Source organism: Elgaria multicarinata, chromosome 6, assembly GCF_023053635.1.
Source record: "Elgaria multicarinata webbii isolate HBS135686 ecotype San Diego chromosome 6, rElgMul1.1.pri, whole genome shotgun sequence".
NCBI lineage: Eukaryota > Metazoa > Chordata > Lepidosauria > Squamata > Anguidae > Elgaria > Elgaria multicarinata.
Window position 1 is genome coordinate 66,069,066 of NC_086176.1, and position 14,038 is coordinate 66,083,103.

The 14,038-nt window shown below is 39.3% G+C and overlaps 1 protein-coding gene across 2 annotated transcripts in view; it reads left to right on the plus strand.

The window, feature by feature from the left end:
• The window catches only part of MCC (MCC regulator of WNT signaling pathway), a 238,381-nt gene that overhangs the window by 184,293 nt on the left and 40,050 nt on the right, over positions 1 to 14,038 (plus strand). For both annotated transcript variants that reach the window (XM_063129519.1, XM_063129520.1), the window contains one exon: positions 3,905 to 4,111. In XM_063129519.1, coding sequence (XP_062985589.1) covers positions 3,905 to 4,111 — 207 coding nt within the window. The remainder of the gene's footprint in view (positions 1 to 3,904; positions 4,112 to 14,038) is intronic.

Sequence of the window (14,038 nt, forward strand, 5' to 3'; positions counted from 1 at the left end):
GCTTAATTAGTGTGTTTGATGTACTTTAATGCCTGGTGAGCAAATTTGTTATATAAATGCCAGTGGCTTGCTGCTGCCTACATTAGTATTACAAGATGTAAATGAAAATGGCCATTTTCTGTTGTTGTTGTTTTTAAAAGTGTTTGTAACTTTTTTCTGTAAACTGATGTTTCAGGGTTTTTAAATTATTTTTTAACTTTCAATCCAGTTATTCAAGTTGACTGAGGGGACTTGATTGGGTGGGTCCAGGGAGTGGCAAATGCATCATTGTGTGAGGTTGTGGTCCCTCCTGCCCTTAAAGAGCCAATAGTACGAACACCCCCTTTTGGGGCAAAGTGTTCAAGAGGTTAGTGGTGACTCAGCTACAAGTATTCTTGGAGGCTACTGATTATCTAGACCCACTCCAGTCTGATTTGAGTCCAGTTATGGGGCAGAATCAGTTACCCTGAGGATGTTTTTTTTTATCAGGAGAGGGAATGCAACTCTGTAACTCTTACTTTATCTCTCAGCAGCTTTTGATACCATTGATCATAGTATCTTCCTGGATCATATCTGTAGATATGATCTGTGGTCCTGCTCCTATCTACAGAGCCAGTTCTAGAAAATAGCATTGAGGGTCATAAGGGGATTTGGGGCAAGATGCCATCAGTATGATGATGACACCCAGCTCTATTTCTCCAGTATATCTAAATTAGAAGAAGCCATGTATGACCTAGATCAGTGGTTGAACACAATGCTGGGCTGAATAAGGACCAATAAGCTGAAACTGAATCCTGAGACATCTAAAACACTCTCAGAATTAGGGGAATTACCAACTCTGGATGGGGTTGCACTCCCCATGAAGGAAAAGCTTCACAGTTGGAGGGTGTTTGTGGATCAGTTGCTGTCGTTGGAAGTCCAACTCTTAGTTTAAGTTAGTATGCCAGCTGTATCCATTCCTGGACAGGGATAACATGCCCCCTATGATCTATGCATGGATAGCCTCAAGATTGGATTTGTAATGCAGTCATTGTGGGGATGCCCATAGGACTGATTCAGAAGTTCCAGCTTGTGCAGAATGCAGTAGCTAGGTTAATGACTTGGGGGTGGGAGCTTACCAAGCACATATAATACATGTGTTAAAGGATCTGCACTGGCTGCCAGTCTGCTATTGAGCTAAGTTTAAGAGGTTGATACTAGTATACAAAGCCCTATGCAGCTCAGGTCCAGGTTACCTGAACCAACCTCTCAAACTACTATTGCTTTTCAAGGGAGACCCTCTTGTTTGTGCCACAACCTATAGTTCAGTGGCAACACAGAGATGCGGGTTCTCTGTGGTGGCACATGCCTGGTGGATTGACCTCCCCTCTGGCATGTCAGGCCTCATTGCAGCAATGTTTTAGGTGTTTATTGAAAATGTACCTTTTAACTTCAGCTTTTTCCAAGCCATGAGCTGTTTTGAACTATCTCTAATATTGTATTATTGTGTATTTATTATATTCTTCTTTTTTATGGTTTTGTTGTAAACCACTTTGGGATTTGTGCAAAGGAGAATCAGTATAGAAATAGTGTGAGTGAATGAATGAATGAATAGTAGGACAGATAAAATGGTTAGATGAAGCACATTATTGCTCCAAGTTTTTGTCATTGCCCATACAAAGACACCTGCTAATTTTGTCCTGCCAGTTCTGAAGGTACCTCTCATTATCCCAGGCAAGTTGGCTATGATTCTACCCTATGTTCCTCAGTCCAGGGTTTTACCAACTACAGATTCAGGTCTATTAGAAAGAGATGTCTTTTGGGATGTTCACTTGAACAAAGTGTTCGTCTTCCAAACAGCATAGGTATTTTAGCAGGCAATATTCATTATATTTGAAACACCTGCCATTGGCCACTATTTCATCACGTGTTTGGAATTGTATGTAGAGATCATATAGCCACATTTAGTTTTATTAATATAAAGAAAAATCTAAGGCTTGGATTTGTGGTCTGAGATTGCTGCATTGTTATGCATTGAAAAAAGGAGAATAACGGCCCTTCCTTTCTTTGGCCCATGACTTACAAGTGTCAAATCTTCTTGAAAATCAAAAATGCTGCTTTTGACAGTTCTGAATTTGTTGGCAAGGAACTCTGGATGAATTTCTGGTTTGTTTGTTAATGCCAAGCTAAGTCAGGTTTCCTTAGCTAACCCCTGGCTAGCATTTAAAATGTTATCAGCTGTTATATTCTGTTCAGAACTCTTTAAATGTGCTGTAAGTTTTTCAGCCACTGTCTAGTCTAAGGTTCTTGGCTGCTGGGAATGGCTGGTTAAAAAGATCCCTGAGGGCAACCCTCAATAACACATTCTGCAAATATTATCCAGCAAACAGAGAAAATTGAAGGGGGTGTAATTCAGTGGTAGAGCACATGCTTTATATTTATTTATTTATTATTTATTTATTTATTGCTTGCATTTCTATACCACCCAATAGTCGAAGCTAGAAAATTCCAGGTTCAGTTCCTGGCATCTTCAAGTAGGTTTGTAAAAACCTCTGTCTGAAACCCCACAGAGACACTGCAAGTCAGTGCTGACAATACTGGGCTAGATGGACCAGTGGTCTCATTCAGTATAAAGCATCTTACTACCGTATTTCTTCGATTGTAAGACGCCATCGATTGTAAGACGCACACTAATTTCAGTACCACCAACAGGAAAAGAAAACCCTAAGACACACCCGTGATTCTAAGACGCACCCCGTTTTTAGAGATGTTTATATGTGGGGGAAAGTGCGTCTTAGAATTGAAGAAATACGGTATGTTCCTCTCTAAAGGTTCTTGATTGAGAGTTGTCATGAAGTCTAGCCACTGCTGAAATGAGAGTGCGGGTTGCATGCAAACATTTGCAGATGTAATTAGGGTCAAAATGACCCTCAAAGCAGAAACAGTCAGTATTTTTCAAGAGAAACTCACAAATAGCTATAATGAAGAAATTAGTTTCGCTAAGTCACAAGGAAGATTCTAAGTGGGTCTGGGACGAGACTTTTAACAATCCAAGTTTATAAAGAGGTTTTGTAAACTTAGGCAGGCTGCTGTTGTTGTTGTTGTTGTTGTTGTTGTTGTTGTTGTTGTTATTATTATTATTATTATTATTATTATTATGCCCTTTAGTGAAAAAGGCTCTCAAGGCAGCTTACAAAGAAATTTCTTAATACAGTCCCTGCCCACAGGCTTACAATCTAAAAAGCATGACACAAAAGGAAAGGGATTGGGAAGGAGGAGGGGAGAAATAGTATTGACCTCTAATGCTATTTGTAGTACGAAAAAGGATGACTAATTTGTCTATTATGAAAGTAGACCAAATATTGTTTTTTCTTCCTCTGCACTCTTTTGTTACAAGAAATTTTACAGGATTTTGCCTGAGCATCTGTAAAAATGAAGAGTAACTACTAAATTTAAACAGCATTTTGGAAGGTCACTTTGACCCCCAGTACATTATGTTCTTGTCTGTGTGTCTGCGTGTGTTTTCACTTTTCTCAGTCATTCCAGTAAGGATAGAATTGACCCCCAAACATAAGAATAAAATATAGTTTTTTCACTAGATTTAGGAGGGTGGAGAGGAGGGTTGTCCTGAAACACCATATGGCAATCCACACCTTATCATGGGTGGGGGATAAATGGAGCATGGAGTGGTAGAAACCCATCACAAAAGTTTTATGATTCCCTGTCCCCGTGCTGTAGGGGTACATTTGACCCCCATCTGTTGATGGTAGATTAAATGGTGGCGCATCTAAAGCAAAATGATAGCATGTTTTTGAATGAAAATTGCCTCTGTAGAAATGGAAAGACCAGCTAATAATGTGTCCATTGGTGTTAATAATATGTCCAGAGTTTCTATGTCAGCTATTTTCCCTTTTTAATATTCCGTCTAATTCTTTTTGTTTTACAGACAGTTGAAGAAATAGAAGGAGTGCTAGGGCGGGACCTGTATCCAAATCTGGCTGAAGAGAGATCTCGGTGGGAGAAGGAACTGGCAGGCTTGAGGGAAGAGAATGAGAGCCTGACAGCGATGCTGTGCAGCAAAGAGGAGGAGCTAAATAGAACCAAGGCCACCATGAATGCAATCCGGGAAGAACGAGACAGATTACGCCGAAGGGTAAGGCTGCCAACCACTTAAATGACAAACAGTTTTATTATTTAAACACAATTGTGGGTATATAATGATGTATGTTTTATGAACTGTTGTAAACCATCCAGAGAGCTCCGGCTATGGGGTGGTATAGAAATAGATAATAATAAATAATAATGATAAGGAGCTACAAGTGGGCAGAGTTTCCACTTGCAGGCTCCATTTCCCAATTCTCACCCACCCCTCACTCTTGAATGATTCTGTGTTTCCTTTCTTTTCTACCTTGTAGATCATTCTGATGGTTTCTACATTGCGCCCCCCCCCCCTTAATAGGTGCTCCCAGAGTTTTCCCGAGTTGCCTGGCACCATCTGGTTATCACACATTCTCACATACAGAATGTTGTAACTTGGAAGGCTTGATGCTTGGCATGTCTTTCTTTGTGTATCGGAGATACTGTAAAGTTAAATTTATGAAGAATTTAACTGTGATATTCTGGAGCATCTGAGATTTAGCAGTTAACATGGGAGACCCAAGCTCATACATGTCAGTAGATAAAGCAGATTCCAGAGTAACATCACACCCACCACCCACCCCAATTAAAAAAAGAAGTTTTGGTTGTTTTGATTTTTGTTTGCAGCTTCTTTTTTATTTTAAATTGGAAGTAATTTTCTTGAACTGATGATTTAATGGCTTGCGTATGTGTCTTATCTTTGAATTTGGTTCAGCTTATCCTTATTAGTTATATGGACTCTGATTTTACAGAAGTAACTGAAACTACAGCATGGTCGATAACAACAAATGTATAATATCACTAGTGTATCTTGAATAGAGATAATAATGTGCCATAAATCATCTGTGTGGGAAGTATTCTTTTCAGCTTTATGTATATATGTGTATATTACTTCTCACTAAAGCTTTGTTTTGCATGTAACTGGAGATATGGTGGAGACAGGATTTTCAGTTATATTTTGATTCCTTTCTTCATTGTCTGAGTAGCCTGTCCTTTAAATACTGATTTCTCAGTGCATTTATTGCGCATTAGGCTTTCTTGTTTGCTATTTGGATACTTGCTTTATTCAGCTACACAAACCATCTCACTCAGCAAAGTTTCTATCCAGCCCAGTCTAATGTGTGTGTTCAGCTACCGAAACAGATTGTATATGTAATCTGCTGTGTTGTGTAATTAGATTACCAGAGCTGAAACCTTTTAAAAGTGCACAGAGCAGTTGTATGAGTGTATATAGAAGTCCATCTGTCATCAGAGCACCACGGGTATAGTTCTTCTTTGAAGGGGCCCAATCTCTCTATCACCAAGAAAAAAGAAATGAAAAAACACCAAAACTCAGAGATTGCTGTTGCATCCTTGTTTATCTTTACCAAGAGCAGGCCAAACTTTGGTTGCTACATTGGACCTCCGTTGCCCCCATTTTGGAGAAGCGGAGAGGGCTTGGGGAGGAAATAGAGCCTCCCAGTTCTTTGTATAGGTACCAGGCTCTTTTGGCCAGTAGAATCAATTAGCAGCTTCTACCTTCTCTACAGTGGGATTTCCATTTGACCTTCCTCATTCCCTTCTTATCCCAAACCTTTTAAAGCAGCGTGTAGCCTTGCCTGCTCTATTCCTTGCTTGCTTGATCTATTCCTGCTCAGCCTTCCAGGTGTTGCTCATCTGAGAGTTCATCATCCTGCAGCCAAAATGCTCAGGAGGGCTGGACACGCCTGCCTCTTCCTTGCTCCATGGCCTTAACCCTGACACGACTAGATGTTGGTAGCTTTAGGGAACCTGCCTCATTCCACCTATGTTTAAGTATTTTGTTTTAGTTGCAGGCATTTATGTATTGTTGCACTGCAAAATTCTGTTACATGCCTTTTCACTTATTTCATATTTTAAGGTATGTTGTAATTCTCTTAGTGAGGATTTTACTCTGCAATTGGACTATAAATCTATTAAGCAAATAAATAAATATTTTTTTGTTTTAAAGAAGACAACTTAGCAGTGGGAATGTATTTATTGTTACCTCTTATAAGAGTTTCAGTTCAGATCTGTGCATTTGGGTTTGTTTGTTTTTGTTGTTTGGTTGGTGTGTTGTTGTTGTTGTTTTAAAAAAGGTTGTTGGATTATGCTTGGGATCCAATCTAAAGCTGATTCATGTATGGTGATAAAGATGATCTACCATCTTAAACTGTCCAGAAAGGGGGTGCTCTGTTTTCATCTAGCCTTATAGCAATCTAATGGTGCTTTATGCCAGCTTTTGGGACATGGCCCAGGCAAGTGTTTTTTCTGAGGTTCAGGTGTTTTGCTCTTCTACCATTTACCCCCCGTTTTTCCCTTCTTTTCAATTACTTATCAGAGATTCTTTCTTCTATTGTGATCTCTAACAGCTGATCTTAATAAGATAAATTAGCCTCCGTATATAGGCCTGTCTTCCTACTGCTTAGAAAGACATCTGCTGGATGTCCTAACCATGATCTTGTTGAGACTTAATCACCAGAGCAGCAGCCTGCCATAGTGAGAAAGCAGGAGGCCAGAAGAGTGGGCATAGAAGATAAAGGGAGCTAACTAAAATAAATGTAGAGCTAAAATGTGATAATGGAAATAAACTAGATTTTTTTTTCATTTACTGCAATAACTTTGTATCACACTGGTCAGGTAGAGAAAGGAATTTTGTAATCATGTCTGTAATGCTGGTTGTCTTCCAAATATCCATATTGGTTTGGATTTCATGATCTTGTTGCAAAAAATCACAGCAGGCCTAATCAGGCAGAGGTCTGATGTTGAAAAGACTATGGACTTAGCCTACATTAGAATTCACAGTTCCATGCATATCATTACAGAAGTGTTGATTTAAGTAAACTGGGAGGAATAATTGCTGCTTTTAATAGTTCCATGGAAAAAGATGTGGGAGCAATAGCCTCCTTTTGCATCCTAAAGGCCTTCAAGATTGCAAACATTGTATATGTTTAATTAATATTTTCAAAATGAGTTTTTAGGCATGAGTTTAGAACTCAATGGTTCTAACTGTTTCCTTCTACTTTTCTAAAAATGCCCTTCAGTGACCTGTCTTCCCTGATATCTTCATCCTGTCCAGACAGTCCACCTCTATTCTATGGTCACAGCCTGTTAGTGGCACCCATTTTTTTCATCCCGAGGCCTTGCCATACCTTGTGCTTCTCAACCGGCCTACTGTACTGCTTCATTCATCATACATATTCTGACAAGAGCCTAGCTGAATCAGGGCAAAGGTCTATCTAGTTAAACATCTTGTTTCCTACAGTGGCCAGCTAGATTTCCCCAATAAGACCACAAGCAAGGTTTGAAGGTGACATACCATGACCTCTCCCCATGGCAGCAAGCATTCAGTAGCTTACTGCCTCTGAAGTTGAATGTTCCATCATTATCGTGGCTAAGAGTCCTTGATAGACCTATGTTCTCCGAATGTGATTAATTGCCTTTTCAATCTTAACTTTCACCACATCTTATGGCAATGTGTTACATAAAAGTAACAATTTGGCCTCACTGTGCTTTTGTTCTGGATTCCACTGCACATCTATTGACCCCATCTAAGAGGGATGAGCAGTGTCTGGATCAAATTGGGGCCCTCTTGGGAAAGCAAAACCAGCATGGTAACTGAAGTGTTGACCATTAAGATTTGGACACAACATATAAAGAACAGGTTACAAATCATTAAACAGAGAATGGAACATTATTTTCTGCCTTTTTTCTTCCTTCAAGTTTATTGAAAAATAGCAAAGTCTTGTGCTTTAAGCCATATGCTAATTTGCCGAACAGTGAGTTTATTTCCCCCTGGAGGAGTCTGTTTATTACAGATGTCCATGTCAGCCACACTGTGTAATGGTGAGCACTAGGGAGCTTATTTGCATTTGTAATACAGTCAATAGCTGCCACACAAATAAATGTTTTCCTTGACCTACTAAATATTTTATATATGCAACCCTGAACCAAAAGTCACTTCATATTATTTCCCCAGAGGGTGAGGAAGGAGCCCTTGCTAAAATTTAGTTTTTGTTCTACACACATTAAATTGGGTAGATAAAAGAAGTTGAAGCTGAGGAGATCAATAGGGCTGTTACTTCAGCCCAATGTCTGTAATCAAACAAAGTGCTCTCAGTGGGGTTTCGGAGGCTTGTTAGAGGTTTAATTAAATTAGATATTTAATGCATTCAGTTAACAGATTGTGCTGCTTTGCAGTGCAATAACTAAGAAATGACATGTGTATGGATTTTTATCTTTCGCAGGTCATTAGTAAATGAGGTAATTACTTATTTCTGTAGGGTGCCCATAATGTAGTTTTACCTCTCCGCAAAGTAGCCATAGAAAAAGAGAGCAGTCTAAATATTGGAGTTGTTTGCCGCTTGCAGAGACTGCTTCTACCCAAATGTGCATCCTTGCTTTGATTTCTTTAAGTAAACACAGAAATTGCATACTTGGTAAGTAGTAGCATGGTAGTGGTGAGGCTGTTGTTATTGTTATAAAATGCCTAAACCACATATTAATACAAATTTTGGGGGGGGGGGCAATTCACAACAATAAGAATTGAAAACATCAAAATGTCCTGTATGGATGCATGAAAAACCAGTTTTCTGTAAGCTCACTCCAAAATTCAGGAAAGCATGATGTTCTATCCCATGGCCAAAGTCTCAAAATGGTCTGCTCTCCCTTTACTTTGATCTGCTGTTTCGGATGTGTGTTTGCAAATGCCCACTCTCTAGCAAGTGGCCATCCCTCTCTACTTTGAATAAATAATCAACCTGCATTCATATAAGCCAAAGTATATCAGGTCCAAAGTATATCAGGCCCAAAGTATACAGTCTGGTGTGGTTGCTAAGTCAGTTGTTTAACTGAATTAAACACCAGTAGGAGGCAACATATTTTATAATTTTTTTAATCAAAGAAAATAAAAACCCTTTCTTCTTCCTGGAAAACCCAAAAAATATTTAACAGAGTTGAGTAAGTAAAATTAATAAACTTGCTCATTTTGCTTTGACCTTCTTACACTCTCAAACAGGAGTAGGAAAGAAGTCCTACTAGCTGAACTGTCTGAGTTGTTTTTGTGTTGGTTGTAAGTTGGAAGACTCAAAATAAATTTTCCCTAGCAAGGGTCACTATGGCAGATCGAGACATTCATAACATAAGTAATATGTCTGCACGCTAGATGACATTGCAGATACAGATACTACGTGATTTGAGTCTACAACCAAAAAACATACACAAACAAAAATTTATCAAATTAATGATACCAGTGACTTTATTATTGTTGTCATGAACAACTGATGTCCCCATTGTATTATATCACAAAGCCTATCTTCATCTGTTCGGTCAATTTGTACCAAATTATTTTGTGCAGGCATATAGGTGTTTACAGTGAATACCCATGAATGGTATCAGATTAATAATATTGAAGATTGCATGCCTTCTGTCCCCTTTTTCTACCTTTTGAACTGTGCCCCTGCTCACGTTGGTGCTATGTTCCCAGGGCCGGCACTACCATTAGGCCAACTAGGCAGCCGCCTAGGGTGCAGACCTCAGAAGGGCGCAGTACTGACCTTTAAGGGTCAGTTTTATACAAATTAGCTGTTTTAAGAAAAAACATAATTAAAGGAAAATATAATAGTTCAGAAACTCTTCTTGAACAGCTGAATCGAAGTTGGCAATTTGTGTGTGTGTGTGTGTGCAAGTAGCTCGCCATGGCCAAGGCACAAAATAGTCTGGCACTGGCCCTGTATGTTCCCCTCACATTAACTGTAACTGAGGTGTTATAAGCTGAGAATGGGAAAGGTCAAGTGACTCTGGCCTAATGTAAGAAACGCAAATGAATGCTGAATTCATCCAGGCAACTCATCCATGAAGCATGCGTCTCACAAGAATAAATAAATCCCAAGAAGTGTATTGACTTTAAATTAAAGAACATGACTTCCATTTCTTAAGGTACACAGAAGGTATCGTATTCTGTTTAAATAATAAAATTATGGGTCAAAGAGTCTTAAAATTAGTGTTCAGATCCAGACTCTCACTTTATTAAACTGGAGTGAGAACTAGCAATATCTTTGTTTCTCTTTTAATTAAGAGAAACTCCAAACTGCTTAGATTTCTCTGATCATTTTCTCTAGTCAAACTCTTGCTGGTTGATTAAAAAATATTTTAACAAGTGTAACTAATCATTTGTTAGAACCTACTTTAAGAGCTCATCTAGCTAAGTTTATGCCTTTTACATATTTACTTGCGAACTGTAGAACACATGACTTTTAGCGTATACATTTTAAAGTTTATATAATATTTAAAACAATGTAAATGTGAAAGTATTGTTTTATATGGCATTAGCTTGACCATGTCACCCTTCTGGATCGCCTTGCTGGAATGGGGCTGGGATTTAAGTGCAGTTGGTTATTCTTGGAGAGCAGGTCCCAGAAGTTGGTTTTTGGAAACTTCTGTATTGTCTCATAGCCCTTAGTCTATGCGGTGCAGCATGGTTTTATCTTGTTCCTCATGCTTCTTAACACCAACATGAAACCCCAGAAGGAGATAATCCAGAGATTTGACTTGTGGTGTCAGTATGCTGCTGATAACCAGCTCTATCTCCCTTTTTCATCAGATCCTAGGGAGGCTAAGAACCAATGTCTGGGGATAGTGAAGGATTAGATGTGAATGAACAAACTGAAACACAGTCCAAATAAGACCGAAGTACAATTGATTGGGAGATCAGTTAATCTAGGGCTAGATATACAATAGGTGTACCTATCCCTTTTGTACAACCAGGGTACAATTGTCCATGGCTGTATAGCAGGGATGAGGAACATGTGGCCCTCCGGATGTTGGTGGACTGCAGCTCCCAACAGGTCCTAGCCAGCATAGCCAATGATGTATGGGATGGGGTCTCTCTTAGAATAGGATGCTAATTAATGTAATATGCCCTTGAAAAGGGTCCAGAAGCTTCCAAAATGCTCTTGTCAGGATGTTGACTAGAGCTGGCAGGATAGAGCATATAACTCTGGAATTATACCATCTTCACTGGTTATCTGTTTGTTTCCAAGATCAATTCAAGTTGCTTGTGCATACCTTCAAATCCTTAAAACACGAGTGGGCAACATAACCCCTCACCAGCTCATGACGTGTCCTTGTCAAGCCACTGAAATTTGCAAGAGCAAAAAAATCACTGATTTGCCAAAATTTCAGCTGCAAACTGCTAAGGAAGTTTAGAAGCAGCTAAGTCTCACTAGTTTAGTTTGCAGTGTTGGAGGTCTTAGGCAGGATCTACACTACTGCTTTAAAGCGCTTTATAACAGTTTTGACAACTGTTGGGGCCCAGGACACACTGCATATACAGTTTTCAAAACGTTTTAAAAGTGCTTTAAAGCCGTAATGTAGATCCCCCGCTGGTTTCTTTCGCTCTGCCACCTGGGAGTCAGAATATGGGCATGAGAAGCAGGGCATTCTCAATTGGAATATTTTCCCAGGGAGAAACTATTGCTTTGTAATACTCTCTCCAGGGAGACCTGATCCCATCACTGCTAACATTTCACTGCTTAATAAAAAATATGACTGCAGACCAATTAATGCATGCTCCTGTATCTAAGATTAAACTTCACAGTCTTGTGCTCTTGGATGATAGTCATTGCTGTTGTCCAAGCCACTTGAAACTCTTCGTTTCATCACTGTTGTTGCCTGACTTTATTTGCTGTGACAAGTGCATGGATGCTCCTCAGTACTCAGTTGTCAGTATAATATTACTGCCTCTTGCTATATGACAAAGGTGGCTTCAAATGTAGAATCTAAAGGCCATGAACTGTACTTCTGATAAAAGAATACCAAAGGTTAAAATTCAGCATTTGTTTCCGTTGGAATTAAGTCACGTTAAAAATTGTAACTCACATTCATTAACCTTGGGCAGAATAATAGATCAGATTACTTCATTGTGTATCATCCCCCACCATGCTCTATTCAAGGCTACCATCATTCTAATCAATCAATAAGGACATGGATACAGAAACCAGCAAGGTTTGGGCTTCAAAGAGGCATTTCCCATGGGGTGTCTGACCTCTGAGGTTATGTCAGACTTAGGAAGTCTCCTGGTCCTTCTAGAAGCCAAGAAATGGCAGTAGCTGACAGCTATGATTTACTTTCAGTGTTCAGAATTTCAGTTTCCTCCTCTATAATAACAAAATGATCTCAGTCCCTCTCAAGTATACCAACACTTGCATTTTTCTCTGCCTTCAATACCAAAGGGAATGGAGTAGCATGTATCGCATCCATCATGTTTGATTTCATCCCATTATAATCATAGGGGCTCTTGCTCCTAGTTTATCGACTTGTTTCACCAATGCATTTTATACATTCAGTTAAGTTTTTTGCTTCATTTGTTTAAGATACTTGTTTTATTACAATCTCTTCAGGGCTCTTGTTTTTCAGATAACCTGGTGCTGTTACTCAGGCACTTCTCCTGCACCTCAAACTTAATAGGAAACTTTTAAAAAAATAATTTTCCACAATGAGTGACGATGTACCTAGCTCCTTCGTCGTTCAAGCTCATAATCTTGGAGTTAATGTCTTCCTTCTCGGCTCTCTTCATCACCACAATGGTTTTTCTTGTTTATTTGTCATTTTGAAAGTTTACAGAGCAATAGATTCTAAACAAAATAATATCTTTTAAAATCTTAGTCAAGCAATGAAGATGCTTAAGCCCTCAATATCTACAAGTTTAATCCAGGACTCCAAATGTTATTCTAAATAAAAATATCTTCTAATGCTACTGGACAGAGCTCAGTTGGGCTTTGGTGAATCTCTTTGGAAAGAAGATTCCAGAGCTGATGGGCAGTAATTTGGAGTTTTTGTTTCTATGCCGTGGTTGACTTGGCTTAAGGCACAGAAGAGGATGCTCTTATGGTATTCTTAGACCCAGAACAGTTGCTTGGCAGCTCCCATGCTATCACATATGAAAGTGCACAGGGTTACCAGCTGGCCCAGCAGGGATCATATGAATGCCCTAATTGTATTCCTCTGAGTCATGGCAACTGCATGTATGGGTCCTGTGTGGACATCCCACTTCATTCCATCCGTACCTCCATATGATCCCTGCTGGTCCGCTAGTAGTCACATGGGGCCAACCAATAGTGCAAACCGAGCCAAAGCCATCTTCAAGGTTACGATGGATAAGAAATACCTTTCTAGGTGTTCTTGAGCCAGGTTATCAATGGCAGTTCCTTAAAATCAAAATCAAAACCTTGAATTGCTCCTAGAAGACAATAACAATCTAGTGCAATAACTGCAGCTGTAATGGAATGCTTATAACACTCCATTCCCATTGGGAGGTCCGTTGCACTGAAAGAAGCTCTGGACAAACATTACAGGAAGGCCTCCTCATTGAGTGTGTGTATAGCTGTCTAGCCTTAAGATTAGAAAGGCTACACTGACACTTTTTCTTCTTTTTTGTGCATAAACAGGATAATCTCTATTCCATATTCACCCTTTGTCTATAAATATTCAATTTGGAGGATTACAATATCTGCAAACACACCCTTCATTCATTTCCCTAGCTAACTTTTCTTGGCACAGAAAATGTGAACTTCCTTTTTGAAGTTCTTTGCAGCAATATAAATTTATGCAGAGAGAAATAATTTCTCTTTTCTTCAGCCCTGCAGCCAGACTTATACTCTGCTTTCTTTCTCCTGCTTTCCCCTTGTAGGCTTTCTACACATTGCTTCCCCCTTTGCAGTGACATTCCTCTTTTCAGTGTGCATGCGCTCTCTCACTGTCCTCCTTTAACCTGCACAATTCCTCTGCTGTGTTAATTGAAAGAATAATGCCTCCTTGTTTTGAAGCATTTCCATTCTCCAACTGCAAAATTCCGAACAAAAGAAACCATTAACACGGTAACAAATGGTTTAGTGAATTTGATGGGTTGTCGTCAGGTCGAAGCAAAACCAGATCTTCTGTCTTTCTG